At 35.5% G+C, this 18,973-nt stretch overlaps 1 protein-coding gene across 2 annotated transcripts in view; it reads left to right on the forward strand.

The window, feature by feature from the left end:
• The window catches only part of RBM12 (RNA binding motif protein 12), a 55,328-nt gene extending 36,603 nt beyond the window's left edge, over window positions 1-18,725 (forward strand). For both annotated transcript variants that reach the window (XM_063297289.1, XM_063297288.1), the window contains 12 exons: window positions 40-111; window positions 4,427-4,510; window positions 5,155-5,244; window positions 10,168-10,266; window positions 11,972-12,058; window positions 12,144-12,203; window positions 12,597-12,730; window positions 13,241-13,295; window positions 13,374-13,425; window positions 15,713-15,846; window positions 16,620-16,856; window positions 17,922-18,725. In XM_063297289.1, the coding sequence (XP_063153359.1) occupies window positions 40-111; window positions 4,427-4,510; window positions 5,155-5,244; window positions 10,168-10,266; window positions 11,972-12,058; window positions 12,144-12,203; window positions 12,597-12,730; window positions 13,241-13,295; window positions 13,374-13,425; window positions 15,713-15,846; window positions 16,620-16,856; window positions 17,922-18,038 (1,221 nt within the window). In that variant the 3' untranslated portion in view covers window positions 18,039-18,725. The remainder of the gene's footprint in view (window positions 1-39; window positions 112-4,426; window positions 4,511-5,154; window positions 5,245-10,167; window positions 10,267-11,971; window positions 12,059-12,143; window positions 12,204-12,596; window positions 12,731-13,240; window positions 13,296-13,373; window positions 13,426-15,712; window positions 15,847-16,619; window positions 16,857-17,921) is intronic.
• Window positions 18,726-18,973: the final 248 nt, after the last annotated feature.

The raw sequence follows: 18,973 nt of genomic DNA on the forward strand, positions 1-18,973 counted from the left end.
TCCCAAGACTACTAAAACAATCTTTTCTTCAACCTGCAGATTTGTGCAGAAGAGATTAAAGATACCAGAGTTGTTTCTATTGATGTTGAAGCTCGGAATTTAGACAAAAAGGTAAAAGAAGAGTAAAAAAATTAAGTCTAGTAGTTCAGTCATGTTCTAATTTTATGGAACAGTTGTGGGAAATGGGATTCTGAAAGTCTTCAGTAACATGCATCTTTAATAGTAAATCTGAAAAATCATACTCAAGGTAGGTTCAGAGATTCTTCTCTTCAGCACAGCTGTGGGGAAGATGTCAGAGCTCTGGTTTCTATTAACACTTTAACTGACTGCTATTAGTAACCATAAATCTGCTAACAGGGCAGTGAATCTGGGCAACTGGTTAATAACTGGGGGAGAAAAGCAAGTGAATTTCAAATGGTATTCCAGCTTTCTTTGGCTTTCTTAACCACAGTTTGGGGCTTGGACATAACTATAAATCTGGGTCAGGCCTAAGTAGAAGATGGGAATAAGAGGAACTGAAGGCTATGCATATAACATTAAACTTTTAATCTATCAGTGTTTCTAGACAAGGTCAATTCAACTACTTTGCTAAGTACAGGAAAATAATGACATATTTCAAAATTCAATAATATTTGCATAGAAAGGAATATTACTTATATACCTAGAAAATCCAGTTTTATTATATGTCTCTTACATCTCTTTATTAGAGGAATGCTAGTGTCAAATTTTGGGGTGGTCACATTTAATATATCAATATGATTCCATAGTGCAAAGAGATTAACCTTAAATTTGAATGTATAATGTTTTTCACTGTCATGAGATTTTTGGCCTCTCTGGTACCAGCCATATACAGTATATGAGCATGACTGCTCCCACCCTTAGACCTTTTTCATTTTCCACAGTGAGCACTGTTAGAATATTTTAGAGGTATTATTGACTTTACCTGTTTTATTCCATCTTTCATCTCTTTGTTCTCTCTCTCTCTCTCTCTCTCTCTCTCTCTCCATTTTTATTTCCTTTGTGTTCCTTTGTATTTTAATGCAATTGCAGCTCCTTGGCCTGAATTGCATGACTTGAAAGGCCATGTTTTGAAAACTTGCACTGTCTTGACAGTTTTGGTCTTCTTCTTGGGTGACAGCCATATTGTTGAGATGTGCCCCTCTGTTAGGATTTTACAAAATGGATTGCACTCTTCTGGCTGTGTTCCAGATCCCTGAAATAAGTTGTACTGGAAGGAGATACTTAACTCTCTGCTCCCCAGATGCTTGATTCCAAGATATGAAAATCGTCTTCCACCTTGATACCACTGTCTGTATCACCAGTACTCTCAGCCCCACAGTTGCAATTGCCTTCCTCAATCCTAATGATTTCAACATAGGACATTCCTATGTAATTGGTGCACTTTCCATTTTAGTTTCTTCCAGTTATTTGCATCAAATAATCAAAGAGCAACTCTGTTTATCAGGGTAAAATACAAGCTCCAGAGCAAGACTCCCTTGCATTCTCTGTTTACTCATCACCATGCTTTGTCTTCAGGATTAATCCACTCAAAAGGCTCATACGCCAAGTGTTTTTTTACATTACTCTCTTTGTACTTCTTATGGAACCAGTTTTCTTTCAAATGGATGCTTCAGGTATCACTCATACCTGGAATAAAGTAAATTATATAAACTATATTTATATAGAACATAAATACCTTCTAAATTCAAATCATCATTTACTGATCTCAGAAATGCATATTAGGGACTGGGTTCAGCCCTAGGAATATAACTCTAGGTGTTTAGCTTTTGCCTCTTAGCTGCCAGATCGCATGTATCCACAATCTGCACAAATCATCTGTGCTCACTTCGTTCATCTGTCACAATAGCTTATAGGTGCCAAGTTGCTGCTGCATATGCTCACAGCCTTCTTCTGGTTCCAAACATTGGTCTGCCTTTGAAATCACTTTAGTCCCAAGCTTCAGCCTCCATCTGAGTCTTCACTTCTGTCCAAGAAAGGACCTCCAGAACTTATTGGTGAAGATGACTGTGAGTCAGAATCCCTAATCTTAGAACTGAGGTAGTCTTCATTGACTCACCAGTGGTGAAAGTTGGAGACAGGGGTCCTATTTCTCCATCAGAGCTCTTTTGCTTTTCTTTAGAGGAGGCAATCCAGAGGAGGCTGTTAGTATTGAAATAAAAGAGTCTTCCTTCCATGTTGTTGGCTTGCCACATATTAGTATCCTGTATCGGATAGAGGAAAAGTTTCCTTCCCTTTATCTGGTACAGGACATTGTTATATTGCAAGTCAGCAGCATGGTCAAAAGGCACTCCCAGGAGTCCTTGACAACTTCCAGCTCAACTTTTCTTCCTTGAGTAAATAAGGCAAGGTGGAAACTAGATTCGGTGGGCCCAAGTATTATGCATCTAGTACCAAAGTATCTCTGGCATATGAGGTAGCATCCATCTTCTGTAGACTTCCAGTTAACAAGTGACAGCCCAAATACTTTTTGCAGAGACTGCTTGCATGATGAAACAGCAACTTAATATATGACAGTACTTTTATATCCATGGTTACATCAATCACACTGCAAAGAAAGATTCTGTCTTGAGGGACACTGGCATGTAACTCTGCCAAGATTCCTCGATCTTGCACCTGCACCAAGGACAATCAACACTGGATGCATCAATACCTAGGGAATATCCAGGATGAACTGTGCTAAATATCACAGCAAAAGTGGAATAGATCTGGCATAATTTAGAATTGTTCCTTTTTCACTAGGAAAACCACCTATCTGGGATCCCCCCCCCCCCATCGTTATCCTGGATTGTAGCTAAAGAAGGGTTCAATTCAGTCTCGTTTAGGTGACTTCCCTCACTTTCCTTCTCTTCCTGTTTTATACTTCACAATACATTTAGAAGGCAAAACATATACAATGGTGCTTAATTGGGTTCTCTTTATATAGTTCTCTTTATCCAGTTTCAGGACTTGTATGGAGAACAGATCACATTTTAAGTCATATTTATACAGAAATATTGAACATTCAAAAGGGTTCGCAACTTTAAAGCACCATTGTATACTCTATGTTAGATGGCTGGCTACATTTTTGCATTCAGGTTTATGAGCCTATCATTTCAGAATTTCTCAAAGAATAGTGCAGACTCTCTGGCTTATGAACTAGCTGAACACTGATGCCTTATTCTCGTCAGAGGACATTCTACCAGAGTAGTCTTAGCCTCCTCTGCACTCCTTGGGAATATGTCAGTTTTTTAATTATGCAGAACAGTTACATGGGCTCAGCTTTTATGTTTATGAGGCATTATAGACTTAACCTTTTGGGAGAGTAGTGCTACCCTTAGTAACTTCTGGTCCCATCACACAGGCCACCCTTTGGAAGTTCCTTTTGAAGCCACAGTGGCAGCCATTGGAACTGAGGAAAGAGCAGGAGGCACATCTCTCTGTCTCTGTCTTGTTGATGTTGGAGAAACAGAACCCCTCTGAGAAATCTCAAGATCTTGAACATGGTTCTGTGCAGGCACAGATCATACATATATGAATTCACAGATGACCACTTGAATTTCAGTTGTAGATAAGTAACCAATTTTTCTAACTGAGTGCAGTTTGAATGTCCCCTGGATAAATACAGGTTGCAATAATTAAGATGTGGAAGAAGAAGACAAAGACAAAGGAAGAAATAATTGTACAGTACTAAATTGTACATAATTGTACAGTACTATACTACTAAAACATGATAGGCCTAATGATTCCTTGAAAAGAATGAATTCCTAAAGAGTATAAAAAGCCATCATAACTATATTCCAATTCCAAAATCCATTCCAAATTTCAAAATCAATAGGTAATATTTTAAGTGGGATCAACCAAAATAGTACAAAGGAGTATGCGTATCTTTAAGGTTTCCTCTTTCAATCAAGAAGTCAAACAAAAGTCCAGAGGAAAGGAGAAGTAAAAATAAGGGGGGGAAAATTAGGCTAGGTATTAAAAACATGAGCTTTTGAAGTTCAAAGTCAGACAGAGATAGAGTTGACAGTTGAATGAAACTGTTAATGGGAAATTTCATCAGTATCAACTGATGAATATCTTAGGTAAATATAGATGGAAACCTTGGACTGTAAGTTTCCTAGAAAAGAATAATAATTGTAACTCTTGTTAACTTGGATTTTAGTGCAAAATGCACTATACATATTCCCAAGGCATGGCCATATAATATTTTCAGGCTGCTAAATGAAAAGAGTACTGAAATCTGTAAAAGAAAATTACCATTTCAAGTCAGAAATTAGGAACATTTCTTTGAATTCATGGAAGGTCTTTTTATGTTTTACCATAGGTTTGCATATAATAGAGATAATTGGAAGAGTCTATTGCTTTAGATTAAATGTTTTATTGTTTTTCTGTCTGTACAAAAAAGTATTTTCCCAATCCAATACAGGACTTTTTAGGCAAATCGGATCCATTTTTGGAATTTTATAAACAGAGTGATACTGGAAAATGGCAGCTTGTGTACCGATCAGAGGTAAGATTTCCAGCGATTCCACCTTTGTTCATCAAGAGCTGTTATATATTAATGGGGAGTTAGACACCTATGTATAAAGTTGGGTGGTGTTTCAAATTGGGCAAATAGGGCTGGTTTGGACAGATTTTTTTCTCCAGAGGTAGGATGGATTTATCTAACTTGCCATGTCTTCCTTCAAAAGTTTCTCCAGAGCTCCAGCCTTGTTTTATTAATCTGAAGCTTCAGTGTCTTGCAAATAATGGAGCTATGGCAACAAAAAGAAGGGAGAGTAAAAGTCATTTTGGCATGTATTTATATAAAATGCCTTGCTGGGGAGGGAGTGTGAGTACTTCAGTCTTGTAGTTCTAGCCAGCTAAAACTTTCATCCATGATGGAACTGAAATATTAATTGAAGCGCATATTGAAAATTTATTCAAGTATGAATTTGGAAATGAAATAAATTCATTAATTTAAGGAATGCTGACTTCCAACATATACAATTTTACTTAAAAAAAATGCAAGACCATAAGATAACATTGTGGTTGCCTTGGACAAATGTGACCATGACCAAAAAAGTCTTTGGAGAGCTATAAAAAGATATGGAGGAAAAAAATGTGCTTTCATAATATACATTGATTGTGAATGTTTTTAAAAAAATATTTTAGGTAATTAAGAACAATTTAAATCCTTGCTGGAGAAAGTTCAGTGTTCCTTTGCAAACATTTTGTAGCGGTGACTTCAACAGACAAATCAAGGTGAGAACAATGATTAATTGCAGACAAGTTATAAACTCATTTCATTCAACTCATTTTCTGTTCTGATATGATGCCTGATTTTTAGATGGAATTAAAACTGATTTATGTATAAGGATTTAATAGGCTTATTATCATCATCTCTAAATCAAATTCTCCGTGCTTCTCTCTCTACTCCCATCTGTTTTATTTGAAATGTACTGGAGTTCCCCTTCACTTAGTGGACACAATTCCCCCTCCCACCCTTCCACTTTTGATTGCTTTAGAACACCTTTCAGTATAATTTGTAGCATCTGTAATATATCTATTGTGAACAGCAAAATTACGGGTAGTCCTTGTTTAGTGGCTGCAATTGGTTCCGGTGACTCAGTCATTAAGTGAAATGATGGCTAAGTGTAAATCACATGACCATGACTGTGCGACTCCCAACAGCCGGGTGAGCCTAAATGGTAGGGAAGGTTTCCAGAATTCAACTCATGAGGAAGCTGGGTAAAAGGGCAAATTCTATAGCCCTCCCCCCCCCTTTGGAATGCTCACCCAGCACTGGAATAATTAGCAAGAAGGGAATTAATGTTTCAATTTACATTCATTGGAGCAGAAGGGATTACAAGAGAATAAGCAGGCACACAATTGGAATACACATCAAAAGGAATGTGCTAGCCTCTGCTGTTTGCCTCATGTGCTTGTGGCTGCCAGCCAGGAGCTGCTTAGGAGGCAAACAAAAGCCTTTAGTGTGAAACTGATTAGGGTCTTGTCAGTATCAGGCAGCAGTGGGAGGGTTCTAATCAACTAATTAAGGTCACAGAGTTGAGCTTGTTAACTTGGGGTTAGCACTTTTTAGGGACCTGCTGCACTGTGGAGAAAAGCAGCTCAAGAAGAGATAGCTTGTGTAGGCAATCTCTCTGCTCTGTGAGGCAGGGAAAATTTTTAAAAAGGGTCAGGCACAAAACAGCACGTACTTATTGACTGTAATGGTGAACATGTGACTGAGAGAGAGACACTGTGAAGATCATAAATGCAGGCACTGGTTGCAAAGTTACTTTTTCATCACTGTTGTAACTGAACAGTTGCTGTCCAAGGCAGTTGCTAAATGAGGATTACCTGTATATTGAAAAACTATGTTGTTGTTATTTAGTATTTAATCAGTTTGGTCTAGTGGTTAAGGCAACAGGCTAGAAACCAGGAGACCATGAGTTCCAGTCCCGCCTTAGGCATGAACGCCAGCTGAGTGACCTTGGGCCGGTCACTCTCTCTCAGCCCAACTCACCTCACAGGGTGGTTGTTGTGGGGAAAATAGGAGGAGGAAGGAGTATTAGGTACGTTTGCTGCCTTGAGTTATTTATAAAAATAATAAAGGTGGGATAGAAAATAAATAACATAAAATAAATAATCCTACATACTTAAGAAATGTATTTTTCTTGAAGACCAAGATTATGAAGACATAAAATATGAGCTTGCATTTTGCAAAGTAAGTGTGACATACTGTTTATTGTGGTAAGATTTGAAAACATGACCTGAATGTACCAGAAAATACCTATTTGGAGGTTTTGACCATAAGATTTTGTAGTCTAATTTATAAAACCACTATGTTCATGTCAAGACATTCTAGAATACAGTGATTGCAAAACTTCTCATAATTAATCAGTTTTTAAAATTATATTTCAGAGTAGCTTATGAAACTGCCTCATACATTTATTTTGCTAATGTTCATAAGAAAAGTCACCTAATGTCATTAAAAGTGACATTTCAACTTGTTTGATTTTAACTTAGATTTTAAATACTACCACTCAACTTTCATAGCCCAGCATTGAGTGTAAAAAAGCTACAATCAGGAACTGACGTTTTATGTAGAAGAAATCTTTTAAGATTGATACTAAAAGATATTAATACAATGATATTATGATTCATAATGCTGGTTTGTAAGTAACTCATCTTAAGTGTAAGTTGAAGTAATTAAACTATAATGATTTCTTCCTCTGTTGGGAGAAAAGTCTCAAAAATATGAGAAAATTCAGAAGAGGTAGGCATGAAAAGATTGGATTAAATAAGAAACTGATGGATTAGGAATATATAGGTATCTGTGCTAAAATAAGATCATTCTAAAAATACAGTTGAGTTCCTTCTTCCTCTTGGATGGGTAATGACCCTGAACCAAAATCTCTTTTTTCTATAGCATTTCCTCCTTGCAACAGTATGCACTTTGTCCTCTTATTGAAAAATACTTAGAGGTATGTAGTTTCTCCTGTTTAGTTAAGGCTACTTGAGAGAAGACATCAGACAAGGAAAAGTAGTTGTCATTAAGAATCTTCTCAGCTTTTGTTAATTTCAGATGATTCAAATATCATTTGTTCTTAGATGGTTGCTTCATAAATGGATGACAAGAGCCCTTTATTCTGAGCATTATGCTAGCTAAGGAACACAAAACTATTTATTTGTTTATTTAGGACTTTTATATCCAACCACAATCCAAATTAACTAATGCTACTGTTGTTAGTAGTATTAGTAGATTGAGTGAATAAAGTTCGTGTCAACTCTTAGTGACTACATAGTAGATTCTCTCCAGGATGATCTCTCTCCAACTATTAGTAGATTAACTTCTTTAAAGGTGAAATTTGCACTTAAGACTGTACAGTCAGTTTTCAGATGTTAATAATCAACTCTGTTAAATTATTCAGTCAGTTTTCAGATGTTAATAGCACAACATCTGGAAAATGCAGTGACCACCCAGTTAAACAAGCAGCCCTGTTCTGCATTTTCATCTATTAGAGCATAATTAGAGTTAACCTTTTTTGATGAATAAGATACTGTTGTAGTTAATTGCCTTCTCATTCCCTCCATTTGTAAAGGCCCATTTAAACTAAATTTTATATCCCCAAATATTTATTGTTTGTTTATTGATTGATTTAAATATTATTGTTTAGTTACCACTTGAATTATTGTATGTATTACATGTCTTAAAAACAGGAGAAATTTCCTGGTGAAGAATGTTCTTTGCTAGGAATCTCTGAGTACTCTGAGTCAGCCAACGCTGACACGAAAACACACACACACACACACAAAAGATAGGTGTTAATGGATCTCCAGCCCAATTAAATCCCACTTTTAGATACACATTATTGTATTTCCTGTTCATATACTTATTTTAGGGTTATTCAGGTGAGATTACAGTTCCACCTAGCATAACGTTTGCAGACCCAGTTAGGAGCTGTATTTGAGATTGGTTCACCTGTCAGCTTTCTGAATTTTAGTAAGTCATGTTGCTACTTGTATTATCACTTGTCTGCTTCAATGAATCAATTTTCAACCATTTCACATGGGGTATATAGGAAAACAGGGATTGAAGTGATAAGCAAGCTGACGGTTGGCATGTAGGGAGGTGAGCCTGTGGCCGCAAGTTCAAGAATATGGAGAAGCTGCAGAGGACCACTTGATGGATGTCTACAGATCACTGATAGTCTATAGACCACATTTGAGAATCACTACTATTATTCTATAGGTGCTCTACAGATTCTGTCTTCCTCTTTATCAAAGGAAAATTTAATTATCCAGAGGCTTGGAGTCTAGCATCATTAGTGAGCAGATGGTTAGTGTCAGGAGAGTTGTATGTTTTGGACACTGGATTAAGACTTGCAAAGAGACTAAATGATAATGAGTGATAATTACTGGTGAGTTATGTGACCTAAAATGCAGTTCTGATGAAGGTGTAGCTATAATTAATGAGGTGCATCTGTTTTCATTGTTGGCAAAACACCTTGTATTTTTGCACTTTGCTTTGTTATTAAAGTAGTAGCAAAGAACACTTTCCACTTTTGTATCCAGTGAAAAGTGTCTGGTTTTTTCTATCAGTGTTACTGTCTTAGAGGGTTTTGCTTTTAATTTTTGGTTCCTAGGCCTCTTACTTCTGGTCTGTGATATTTTCATGTACAAATTATAGTCCAAAACACATGTAATTAAAAGTGGATTCCAAACAAATACATTTAGGATGAATGTGTTACACAATACTTAGAGCATACTCATAAACACTATACATAAAACATAGCTCTATACTGTTAGTATATCGCAGGAAAGCAAGAACAAAAGAAGGCGAAAGTCACCTCTTCCTTAAAATACAGCATTTCTCAAATACCTTGTAAGCCCTGATACAAAACAACATCTATACGATTTCTTTTTATGTATTATGCTGAATATTTATTACGATTTAGCATGGACATTCAGGTCATGTTTGGCTTGATTCTTTAGTATAATCCTTGCAGTTTCTGCATGAATGGATGTTCTCACGGAATATTAATTTAAAACTCATAAAATAGACAAGAACTATGTGGTTTAGCCTTGACATATTTTGTATAATTAATGCACCTACTTGCTGTTGGCTATCTTATATTTAAGTGCTGTTTTAAACTCACCTTGGCCTTATGTTGCCTATGCCAGCCTTCCCCAATCTGATATGCTCCAGATTTATTAAAACTGCAACTCACAGAATTTTTTGCCAGCAGTATTCTGAGAAGTGAATATCATCACCTCTGGAGGGCATCAAATTAGGAATTACTGTCTTATGCTGGTACATACAAAACTTAAGATTTCTGCTTCTGTTTCTTAGCTGATTGCTTGTCTTCTGTAATTGGGTTATTATTTTAGCTTTGGATCAGTGATCTTCATTTTTTAAACTATGCTTTGCATCTGTATTGCCTTTCCATTGCATATTGAACAGGTAAATATTACATTACATAGTTTTCCTTGAGGACTCATTTTGGGGTTTCTTTCTTACTATTAGGTTACAGTTAGTGATATGGATGACAACACCAGTTCAGACTTGATAGGGGAATTCATGTGCATCACCTCAAAGCTGTTGGAAGCGAGAGATCAAGTGGTGAGCAGCAGTAATTCTTAATTCTTCTTGTCTATTGCCTTTTGTTTCTTTCCTTTCAGGTGCACTGTTATGATTATGATAGTGATGGGTCACATGATTTAATAGGCAGTTTTGAAAGTACCCTCTCCCAGCTACAGAAGGCAGGTGACAGCTCTCCGGTGAGCTTTTAATTTTACATTATTTGATTCATTTAATTAATCTATTGTTCTTTCCAAGAAGGATAATAAAAATATTATTTTCATTCTCCCATTGAATTTTTTTGTGCAGTTTGTTTGTGTATGTGTGTTTATGGAAGGAAAAAAACCAAGTGATGCAGTGTATTACATGGGTTTTATATTTTTCTTTCTTTTGGGCCTATCATGAAGATAACATGGTTAAAAGAAGATAAATTTGAAAAATAAATAAACCAACCAACCAACCAACCAACCCTGGTAGTTAGGAAAGCAGCTGTATGACTGAGTTGGTCTTAGGCAATCATAGAAGTAAATTATCTACAGTGGAATACAATTCTTCTGCTCCATGTTGGTTGATACTCTGCTGATTTGAAAGGTAGCATAATAATCAAGTAATTTACAAGATAGATTTAATCTTCCAGTGAGTAACTTCTCAATGATTATTCCTTCACTGTTTCTGCTATATCATGGGAGTTGTCATGAGCACTGATGGTGAGCAGGAGGGGGGCCCTATCCAAGGGGGAAAACGCATGCGTAGTAGCGAGAATTTGAGCAGTCATTCAAAGAGACACAGAACAGACCCGCCTTGACTTTTGGGGTTTATCTGTATGGGTTTTCTCACGCTTCTTCAGTTTGTTAGGATTTTCTGTCTAATGTAGTAGTAATAAAACACCAGAGACTTATTCCTCATCTCAGCGTGGTTCCTGCTTGTTAGGACAGGAGTCCAATATTTAATTCTTTGTCTCTATTCTTAGACTTCTCTCCTAGAAGATTCATAAACTTGAGAGGGTAACTTTATAATAAGTTCTGTATTGAAATTCAGTTTAAATGCACAAGAATGGTTATCTTTGAAGTATTTTTGCCTTCCAACAACACAGTATTCTATATCTCAAGAAAATTCTGTGTCAGATAAAAAAAGCTTTATTTTTCTTATCCTATGCCAAAGAATATTGTAAAACAGATTGTACTCCATACCTGTATTTGGGCACTGGAATCCACTGGTCATGCAGATAATTTTATTATAGGTCCTGAATGATGAATGATAAAGTTGGAGGAATTTTTGAAGCCTTTATGTCATAATGCAAAATAGATATTTAGATTCATTTTTTTTATTCAAATGTCTGAGTAATTATATTATACAACAAATCCAAATTGTTGCAAGTTGCAGCTTTAGCATATGCTATATAGACTGGATCTGATTGTGTCTCACCAGTACATAATTTCTGCTTTCATCCTTGCAGAAGTGTCAGATTCAGTACTCTGACTACACTTGTGCTAGTTATTTCAGCTCCTTATGTCTTCATTAAATTAAGTATTAATTGTGCAGGATATTTTGCTAGCACTTGCACTAACAGGGCTATGGACAACCTGGCACTGAACTCAATTTCCAGCAATCCATGGAAGCATGGCCAGTTGTATTGAAAGCTGGCAGTTGTAGCATGGCACTATCTGAAGAAAGTTAGGTTCCCCATTCCTGTGCTAGCATAATGATAACATTTGTACTTTCCACTATCATAAAGTTTGATACAACTCAAGAAAAAATAATATAGTAATTCCTCTTGGTTATCTTTATTTTTTTTCAAATTAATTTGGAATTTACCAAAAGCATTATTCCTGCTTCCTTTCAAAGTGTTACGTCTGAATTATGATGATCAATAATCTTGATTTTGTATGTGTTGATTTCATATAGGTTGAATTTGAATGTATTCACCCTGAAAAAAAAAGAAAAAAGAAGAGTTACAAAAACTCTGGCATTGTTAGATTAAAATCCTGCAAGGTATGAAGAATTTCATTTCATCCAGTTACTTTTCTGACAGTGTAGGGTAGAAGTTGTAATGTTGTAATGGTTTTGTCTTTCACAGATTGAAACAGAATATTCTTTCCTGGATTATATCATGGGTGGTTGCCAGATTAATTTCACTGTGAGTTGATCAATGTATTTGTGTGCCTTTGATTTCTAGATTGAATGTAAGCTCAAGTATTTATATTTACTAATAGTCATTGCATGCTAACATTTGCTAAAATGCTTTTTTTAAAAATAAAGATAGAAATGGCTATGGTTGGCTGTAAATCTGTTTATATATTTAATAAAATGAATTTACTTTTTTGTATAGCTCTTAATACATAATCACTCTATAATTATCCACATTTGTTAAATATGTTTGACCTGTCTTCAACTGACCTGTCTTCATTTGCCTTTGGCTTTTGAGAAGCCATTGCAGCAGCATTCTGTAGTTGTAGCTGGGTTTTCTTGAACCCAAATTTAATGAGTAAAAAGAGCTGTTTCTTATTTATATTCATTATTCTTATGTCAGGTGGGAATAGATTTTACTGGTTCCAATGGAGACCCAAAGTCGCCAGATTCTCTTCACTATATTAGTCCAAATGGGATAAATGAATATCTCACTGCTACCTGGAGTGTAGGTGGTGTGATCCAGGATTATGACACGTATGTTAAGCTTTCTCTACTTTATTTAGTTACTAAGACCTAGAAAAATTCAAAAGGTCTGATATTATAAACTGTATATTGACTGGTAGTTTATTCATGCAGAATATGTTGCTACCAACATGTGTTGACACTAAGAAGATTAATTCATTGTCCACTGTGCCACTGACATTTTTATTGGTTCTTTTTGAGTGAAATCAACTGTGTTCCTTATTCCACTGTCTCATAAAACAACACTATGTGTGTAACACTTCACTACGGAAGTTACGGGTGAACTATATTAAAATAACAGCTGCTATTACTTCTTGTATGATAATGAATATTAGAATGCCATTTCTTCTTCAGTTCAGGAACCTACTTCAGAAAAGACCATGATAACTACAGCTACATATAGCTTCAGTCAACTTCAGTCGAGTTAGAATTCAATGTGGATTTATTTTGTTCAACCTGCAGTTAGAACAAAATAAAAATATTGATCTGAGTATTTTTGTGTTCATTTGCTTCATTTTTCAGTGATAAGCTGTTCCCTGCCTTTGGGTTTGGAGCTCAAGTTCCTCCAGATTGGCAGGTAGGTTTCTTACTTCAACAGTTGACACAAATTTTTAGTTACCTTTGATTCCATGACTTAATATGTCTGTCTTCTCAGGTTTCCCATGAATTTGCATTGAACTTTAATCCTGCAAATCCTTATTGCCAAGGTAACCATTTATTTTTTTCTTCTACTAATAAGATATTTTAAAAACAAGGAAAAAAGATACTAAGGATCTTCCATTAAAATCCATAACAGGAGCAAAAATAGTTTTGGAGAGAATCTGTCAAGATAAAGTACATGGGCATCATCGTTACTATGAGGTGTACCTAAGGATCTGAATTTTAGAAATCTGTATTTTCTGTTTAAAAGAAATGTAAATAATATTATGATTTCATCTGATAGTAAAGTTTTTGTTGCCATAATATTCACTTTGGGATAAAACATTAGTGTAAGTGGGGGAGCAAAAATTAGTTTATATGAAATAAGACAGGAGCTTGTATTGCTTAGCATGGAAGCCACAAACGGCTCCAGTCAATTATACACCTTAGCCAAGAAACAGTTTTTAGTTCATACCTATCTTTTCCTCATTCCTTATCAGTTTTTTAAAATAATATTTGAATTTTCTTAGAATTATTTAATACCAGATGTATATGGTATATGTACTGGTTGCAGTCCAACCCATTTTAAGGCAATAACTTTCTTTCATACCAAAAAAAAAAAAAAAAAGCTTTCAAATTTTCTGCAACTCTTCATCAGGCAAAATGAACTTAGGATTGAAGTTGATTTTTGTTGACGGTCAACACAACTGCTTTTGCTTTGCATGCTATGTAAGAAATCATTTGTCCCCTGTAACCTTACCCAACACTGGAATAATTGTTGAAGGCCTTTTCTAAATCACTTTGCCATCTGAAGTATGGCTGGTACCTGTGAGAGAATCCCTTTTGTTGTATGGCAAGGTGATGGAATTTCCTCTCAAAGCAGCTCAGTTCCATCACAGCTCACTTTTTGGCACTTTCAGGAGTCTTTTTTTTTAATGATATTGTCATAAGCAGGTATAAAGACATATTCCACTGTGTTTCTATAGTTTGCTGGCATACTGCATTATGTTAACAGTTTTAACACAGGGAAGTATAAAACATCTAGGAAAAAAAGTATCCAAAGTCTGTTAAGTTGTATACTTTGGATAGGAGAATTTTTTAAAATTACCTGAAACTGTTAGGTATGAACTTCATTTTGAATAGAACGAAACCTCAATTCAGTAGACCAGTTGCAGGAATAGTGTTTCATTACTCCCAAATGTGTGTTAAATCACCACAAATGATGTAAAATTAATGTAAATGTAATAGCTTTATCCAGACTACTTTGGATACAGTGCAGTTGTTCTTTATGTCAAGGAAATGCCCAGATAGAATTTGATCTGTTGCAGCCCATTAAATTGAGGTTTTTCTGCAATGATAAAATTAAATATTTTGAATGATGATAAAACTGGTTACAACTTGTGACTGCACGGTATATATAACCATTTTTAATTGCAGCATTTATTTATTTATTTACTTGCTTACTTACTATAGCCCCCCATCTCAACAAGTGACTCTATGCAGCTTGCAATCATAAAAACCATAAAACAGTTAAACTAATTAAAAACAATTAAAGGTACAAAATCAATATATATGGTTGCCAAGTAAACAATGCATACATGTTAGAATAGCCAAGAAACGGGGCCCTTAACACACTCAGGGCCCCAGGCCTGGGCACATAACCAGGTCTTCATGGCCTTACGGAAGGTCAACAGGGTCGGGGGTCATCCTCATCTCTGGAGGGAGAATATATTCCACATACTTTTAAGGTGGAAATGGAAATTTCTGATAACTTTATTCATACTTTGAGTGGGGATTCAATGAATAAAGGACAGGAAGAATGATTAGCAGATATTAATATATACTCTGCTACAAATCTTGTGTTTTGCTTAATTTTCATCTACTTTTTATGATAATTCTAAAAAGTAATAGTAGTAATATTCCTTACAGACTTCAACTTTTTAGATTTAGTGAAGTTTGGGGAGGGACATCTATAAAGTATTGCCCTGGCTCACTTTTTTTTTTTTTTTACCATCATTATGACATGCTTGTAGTAACATGGCTCTAGGCAAATGATGGCCACCACCACCTCATATACTCTCTTGGATTGGTATAACATGCTGCTGTTAATATGTTTGTTTGTTTGTTTTCTACAGTCACTTTCCTCCTAAAAAAATGAAATACTTTGTATTTTTACCACAGTGCAAATGGGGGAGAGTGAAGTGAGAATATAGTAGGTAAATAATCAACCTAATCTGAGTAGACTGCCATTCCCATTTCTTTACTCCTTGGCGCTCTTCATATTGAAGCAATTGAAAGATGCATATAATACTGTATCCAAACTTTTTCAGTAATCCTGCTATTTCCTTGTTTTAGGAATTCAAGGAATTATAGATGCCTATCGACAGGCTTTGCCTCAGATTCGTCTCTATGGTCCAACAAACTTCTCTCCAATTATAAATCATGTTGCTAAGTTTGCTGCTCATTCAACACAAGAAAGGACTGCTTCTGTGAGTTGGCTTGATGTTGCTTTGTTTTATATTTTTACTTTTCATTTAACCTAGCAGACTCAAATTCAAGTTGTCACAAGTGCTGTATGAGAACCAATTTGTTAGCTTGAGGGACACCACACCAAAAACATTTTATTCTTTGATACAAAAGTTACCTACTTGTAATAATTATGTTTTAATCCCTAATCTACTGTATGGCCATCCAGATGTTGATGAACTGCAACTTTCAGCAGCCCCAGCCAAAGGTGAGGGGTGCTGGGCATTGTAACTCCACATCATTAGAAGCCTTCAGGCTGTCCAATGAAGACCAGGTCATTTTCAAAGAGAAGCTTCAGTTTCCAAAGGAGACACATCTGTTCTTCCCACCTCCACAGCCTCTGATTACACATCCAAGCCTTTTGCTATTGGAACAAAAGGGGAACAAGTTTAAGATATTCTCTGCCACCCGACAATCCTCCTATCTTTGGCATTAATCCCAGCCAGTTTTTACAGCTCACTCCTGCCTCCTTAGCCCCAGTGGTGGCCCTAAAAAAGGCTTTTCTTATAGGAGCAACCTGTCTACCTGCCTGCTTCTTCCACAGAAAGATTCCTAGCTGCTTTGAGGTTTCACCAGAACAAATCCTCTAGTCCCATATCACTTTTTCAGTGGTGACAGGTTGGAGGAAATGCTGCATGGAAGGGTGCCACAAGTCTCTTCCTTTGCTCTTTTTTCCTTTCTTTTAGACATTTGTTATATTTAATTAACCGATACTGATTGGTCTAATTTTTTGCAGCAATATTATGTCTTACTGATAATCACAGATGGGGAGATAACTGATCTGGACCAAACTAGGCAAGCCATTGTAAATGCCTCCAAGCTGCCCATGTCTATCATTATCATTGGTGTTGGCAGTGCTGAGTTCAAAGCCATGGAATTTTTGGATGGGGATGATGGTGTCCTGAAGTCGGTCGCAGGGGAGCCAGCTGCACGAGATATTGTCCAGTTTGTGCCTTTCAGACAGTTCCAAAATGTAAGCTTCCAAATTTATTTATTTTTATTTACTGCATGTGCTTTTATGCTGCTTCAACCATTTTGCTATCAGGATGTTAATCTAGCAGTAACTAAAGAATATGGATCAGGGCTGGAGAATCTTTGACCCTTGGAGGTCAGTTGGAGCTGTAGTAAATGAAAATTGGAAGCCCACATTATTTGGAAGGTCGTAGGTTTCTCCACTCCAGTTATAAATAGCAGTATTGATGTGAATCGACATAAATAACTGTGAGACTTACACGTTTTAGATCAAGAAATGTAAGCTTAACTAAGGATGTCTTAATAGGTAAATCTGAACAAACTCTTCATGACAGTGATACCTGGAGCACTGATCTGATGTAATCATTCAGAGTTCTAGAAGATAATTGAACTTTTTAAACACCAGATATTGGTTCTTTCAGAGGCAGAAGTTTGTTACAGATACAGTTCTGCCCATTTCTTAGCCATATTAACAGCATAAGAAGGCCTTCTCCTTTGGATCACAAATTTGCCTTCCTTTGTCTGTATTGATTATTCTGATTCACCATGGTTAGGGTCTTGTTGGGTAAAATGTTGCACCTGTGCCAGTGCTGATCAGATTTAGTTTTGAATTCTGCTCAAAAACTGTCTTGCAATCTTTAGATTAAAAAAACAACACTATACCATGATCCACATTAATAAAGGTGTGACAAAATGTATGCGAGGAAAGGTATGTTTCTCTTTTGATTTCTTAAGCAATTATTTTAAGAAATTTAAAAATCACTGCTTCATATGCACAGTTACTTATGTCAATTCACAAGGTAAAAGGTATTTGGGGCAAACTACAGTTTGGAAATGCATAATTAATCTTACCACTATTTTTTTAACTAAAATGGTTCAGTTTCACTAATTCTGGGTAGCAGTATGAAAACTGAGCATTTCTCCATTGCTTATCCATGTATAGTATTTCCTGATTTTATCTACTCTCCCTTTTAAGTTTCTTCCTATATTGTGGAACATACAGTGCAGATATTTTTGTATGGGTGTAGCATTCATTTCTTTACATAATACACTTTCTTTTTCATAGGCTCCTCAAGAGGCACTTTCCCAGGCAGTATTGGCTGAAATTCCTAAACAAGTAGTCTCCTACTTCAAGAAAGCTGGCCTGGCTCCTCTAAAATTGCCTTCAGAAAAGCAACCATAAAGCAAAGAAAATATTTATTGTTTAAATGTACAGTAAAGAAAATAATACTGCGGATAAAAGGTTGTCAAAATAGTTGATCTATGCACAATTTCTTTCCCTAATTTAGAATGCTATGAAAATCTACCTGCTGTGTACTTATATACAGATTATATATATATATATATATATATATATATATATATATATATATATATATATATATATATATATATATATGCTGGACAATTTCTTCTGTCAGTAGAAAGACATGCCTTCTTGCACTGATATAGCATTGCCTTAATTTTTATGTTCCTTTATGAAATGCCAAAGATTTAAAACTATTTTCTTTATAAAGGAATTTTAATATACATTACCAAAACCTGAATACGTATCAATGTTTAATTTTTTAAATGATGCTATTTGCATTCAGACTTGTTTCTCAAAGGCATTTTGGTCCTTATGTTTCAGATTATGAGTATGTTTAAAGTATATTTCAGATTATGTCTTTCACTAATACTCAGTGGAGAACTAGCAAGAAAAAATGAGTATAATTTTCAAGAATTGCTGTGCCACTGATCCATGACATTCCTAGTTGGAGGATCCTCAGATGCTTTCAGTTATAGCAAAAACTATTTTAGACTGATTTCAGTTGTGTTTTTGGAAAATTCATTTCATGTTTTCTATAACTTTGGGGTATGAAAGCTTTTTTTAAAAAAGAACACAAATCTTAATGATTTAAAGGAAAATGTCTTTGAATAACTTTGATTAGAAAGATCAAATATTATTTACAAATCCAAACATAAGGAAATCAAATCTATGCTTATATAGCAAAATAGCCTGTCTAATGCTGAAATTATTATTATTATTATTATTAATAATAATAATAATCAAATTTATCACTGCCCATCTCCCAAAAGGGACTCCGGGCGGTTTACAATAAAACATAAATAAGAAAA

The sequence above is a fragment of the Candoia aspera genome, chromosome 3 (assembly GCF_035149785.1).
Source record: "Candoia aspera isolate rCanAsp1 chromosome 3, rCanAsp1.hap2, whole genome shotgun sequence".
In the NCBI taxonomy this organism is placed as follows: domain Eukaryota; kingdom Metazoa; phylum Chordata; class Lepidosauria; order Squamata; family Boidae; genus Candoia; species Candoia aspera.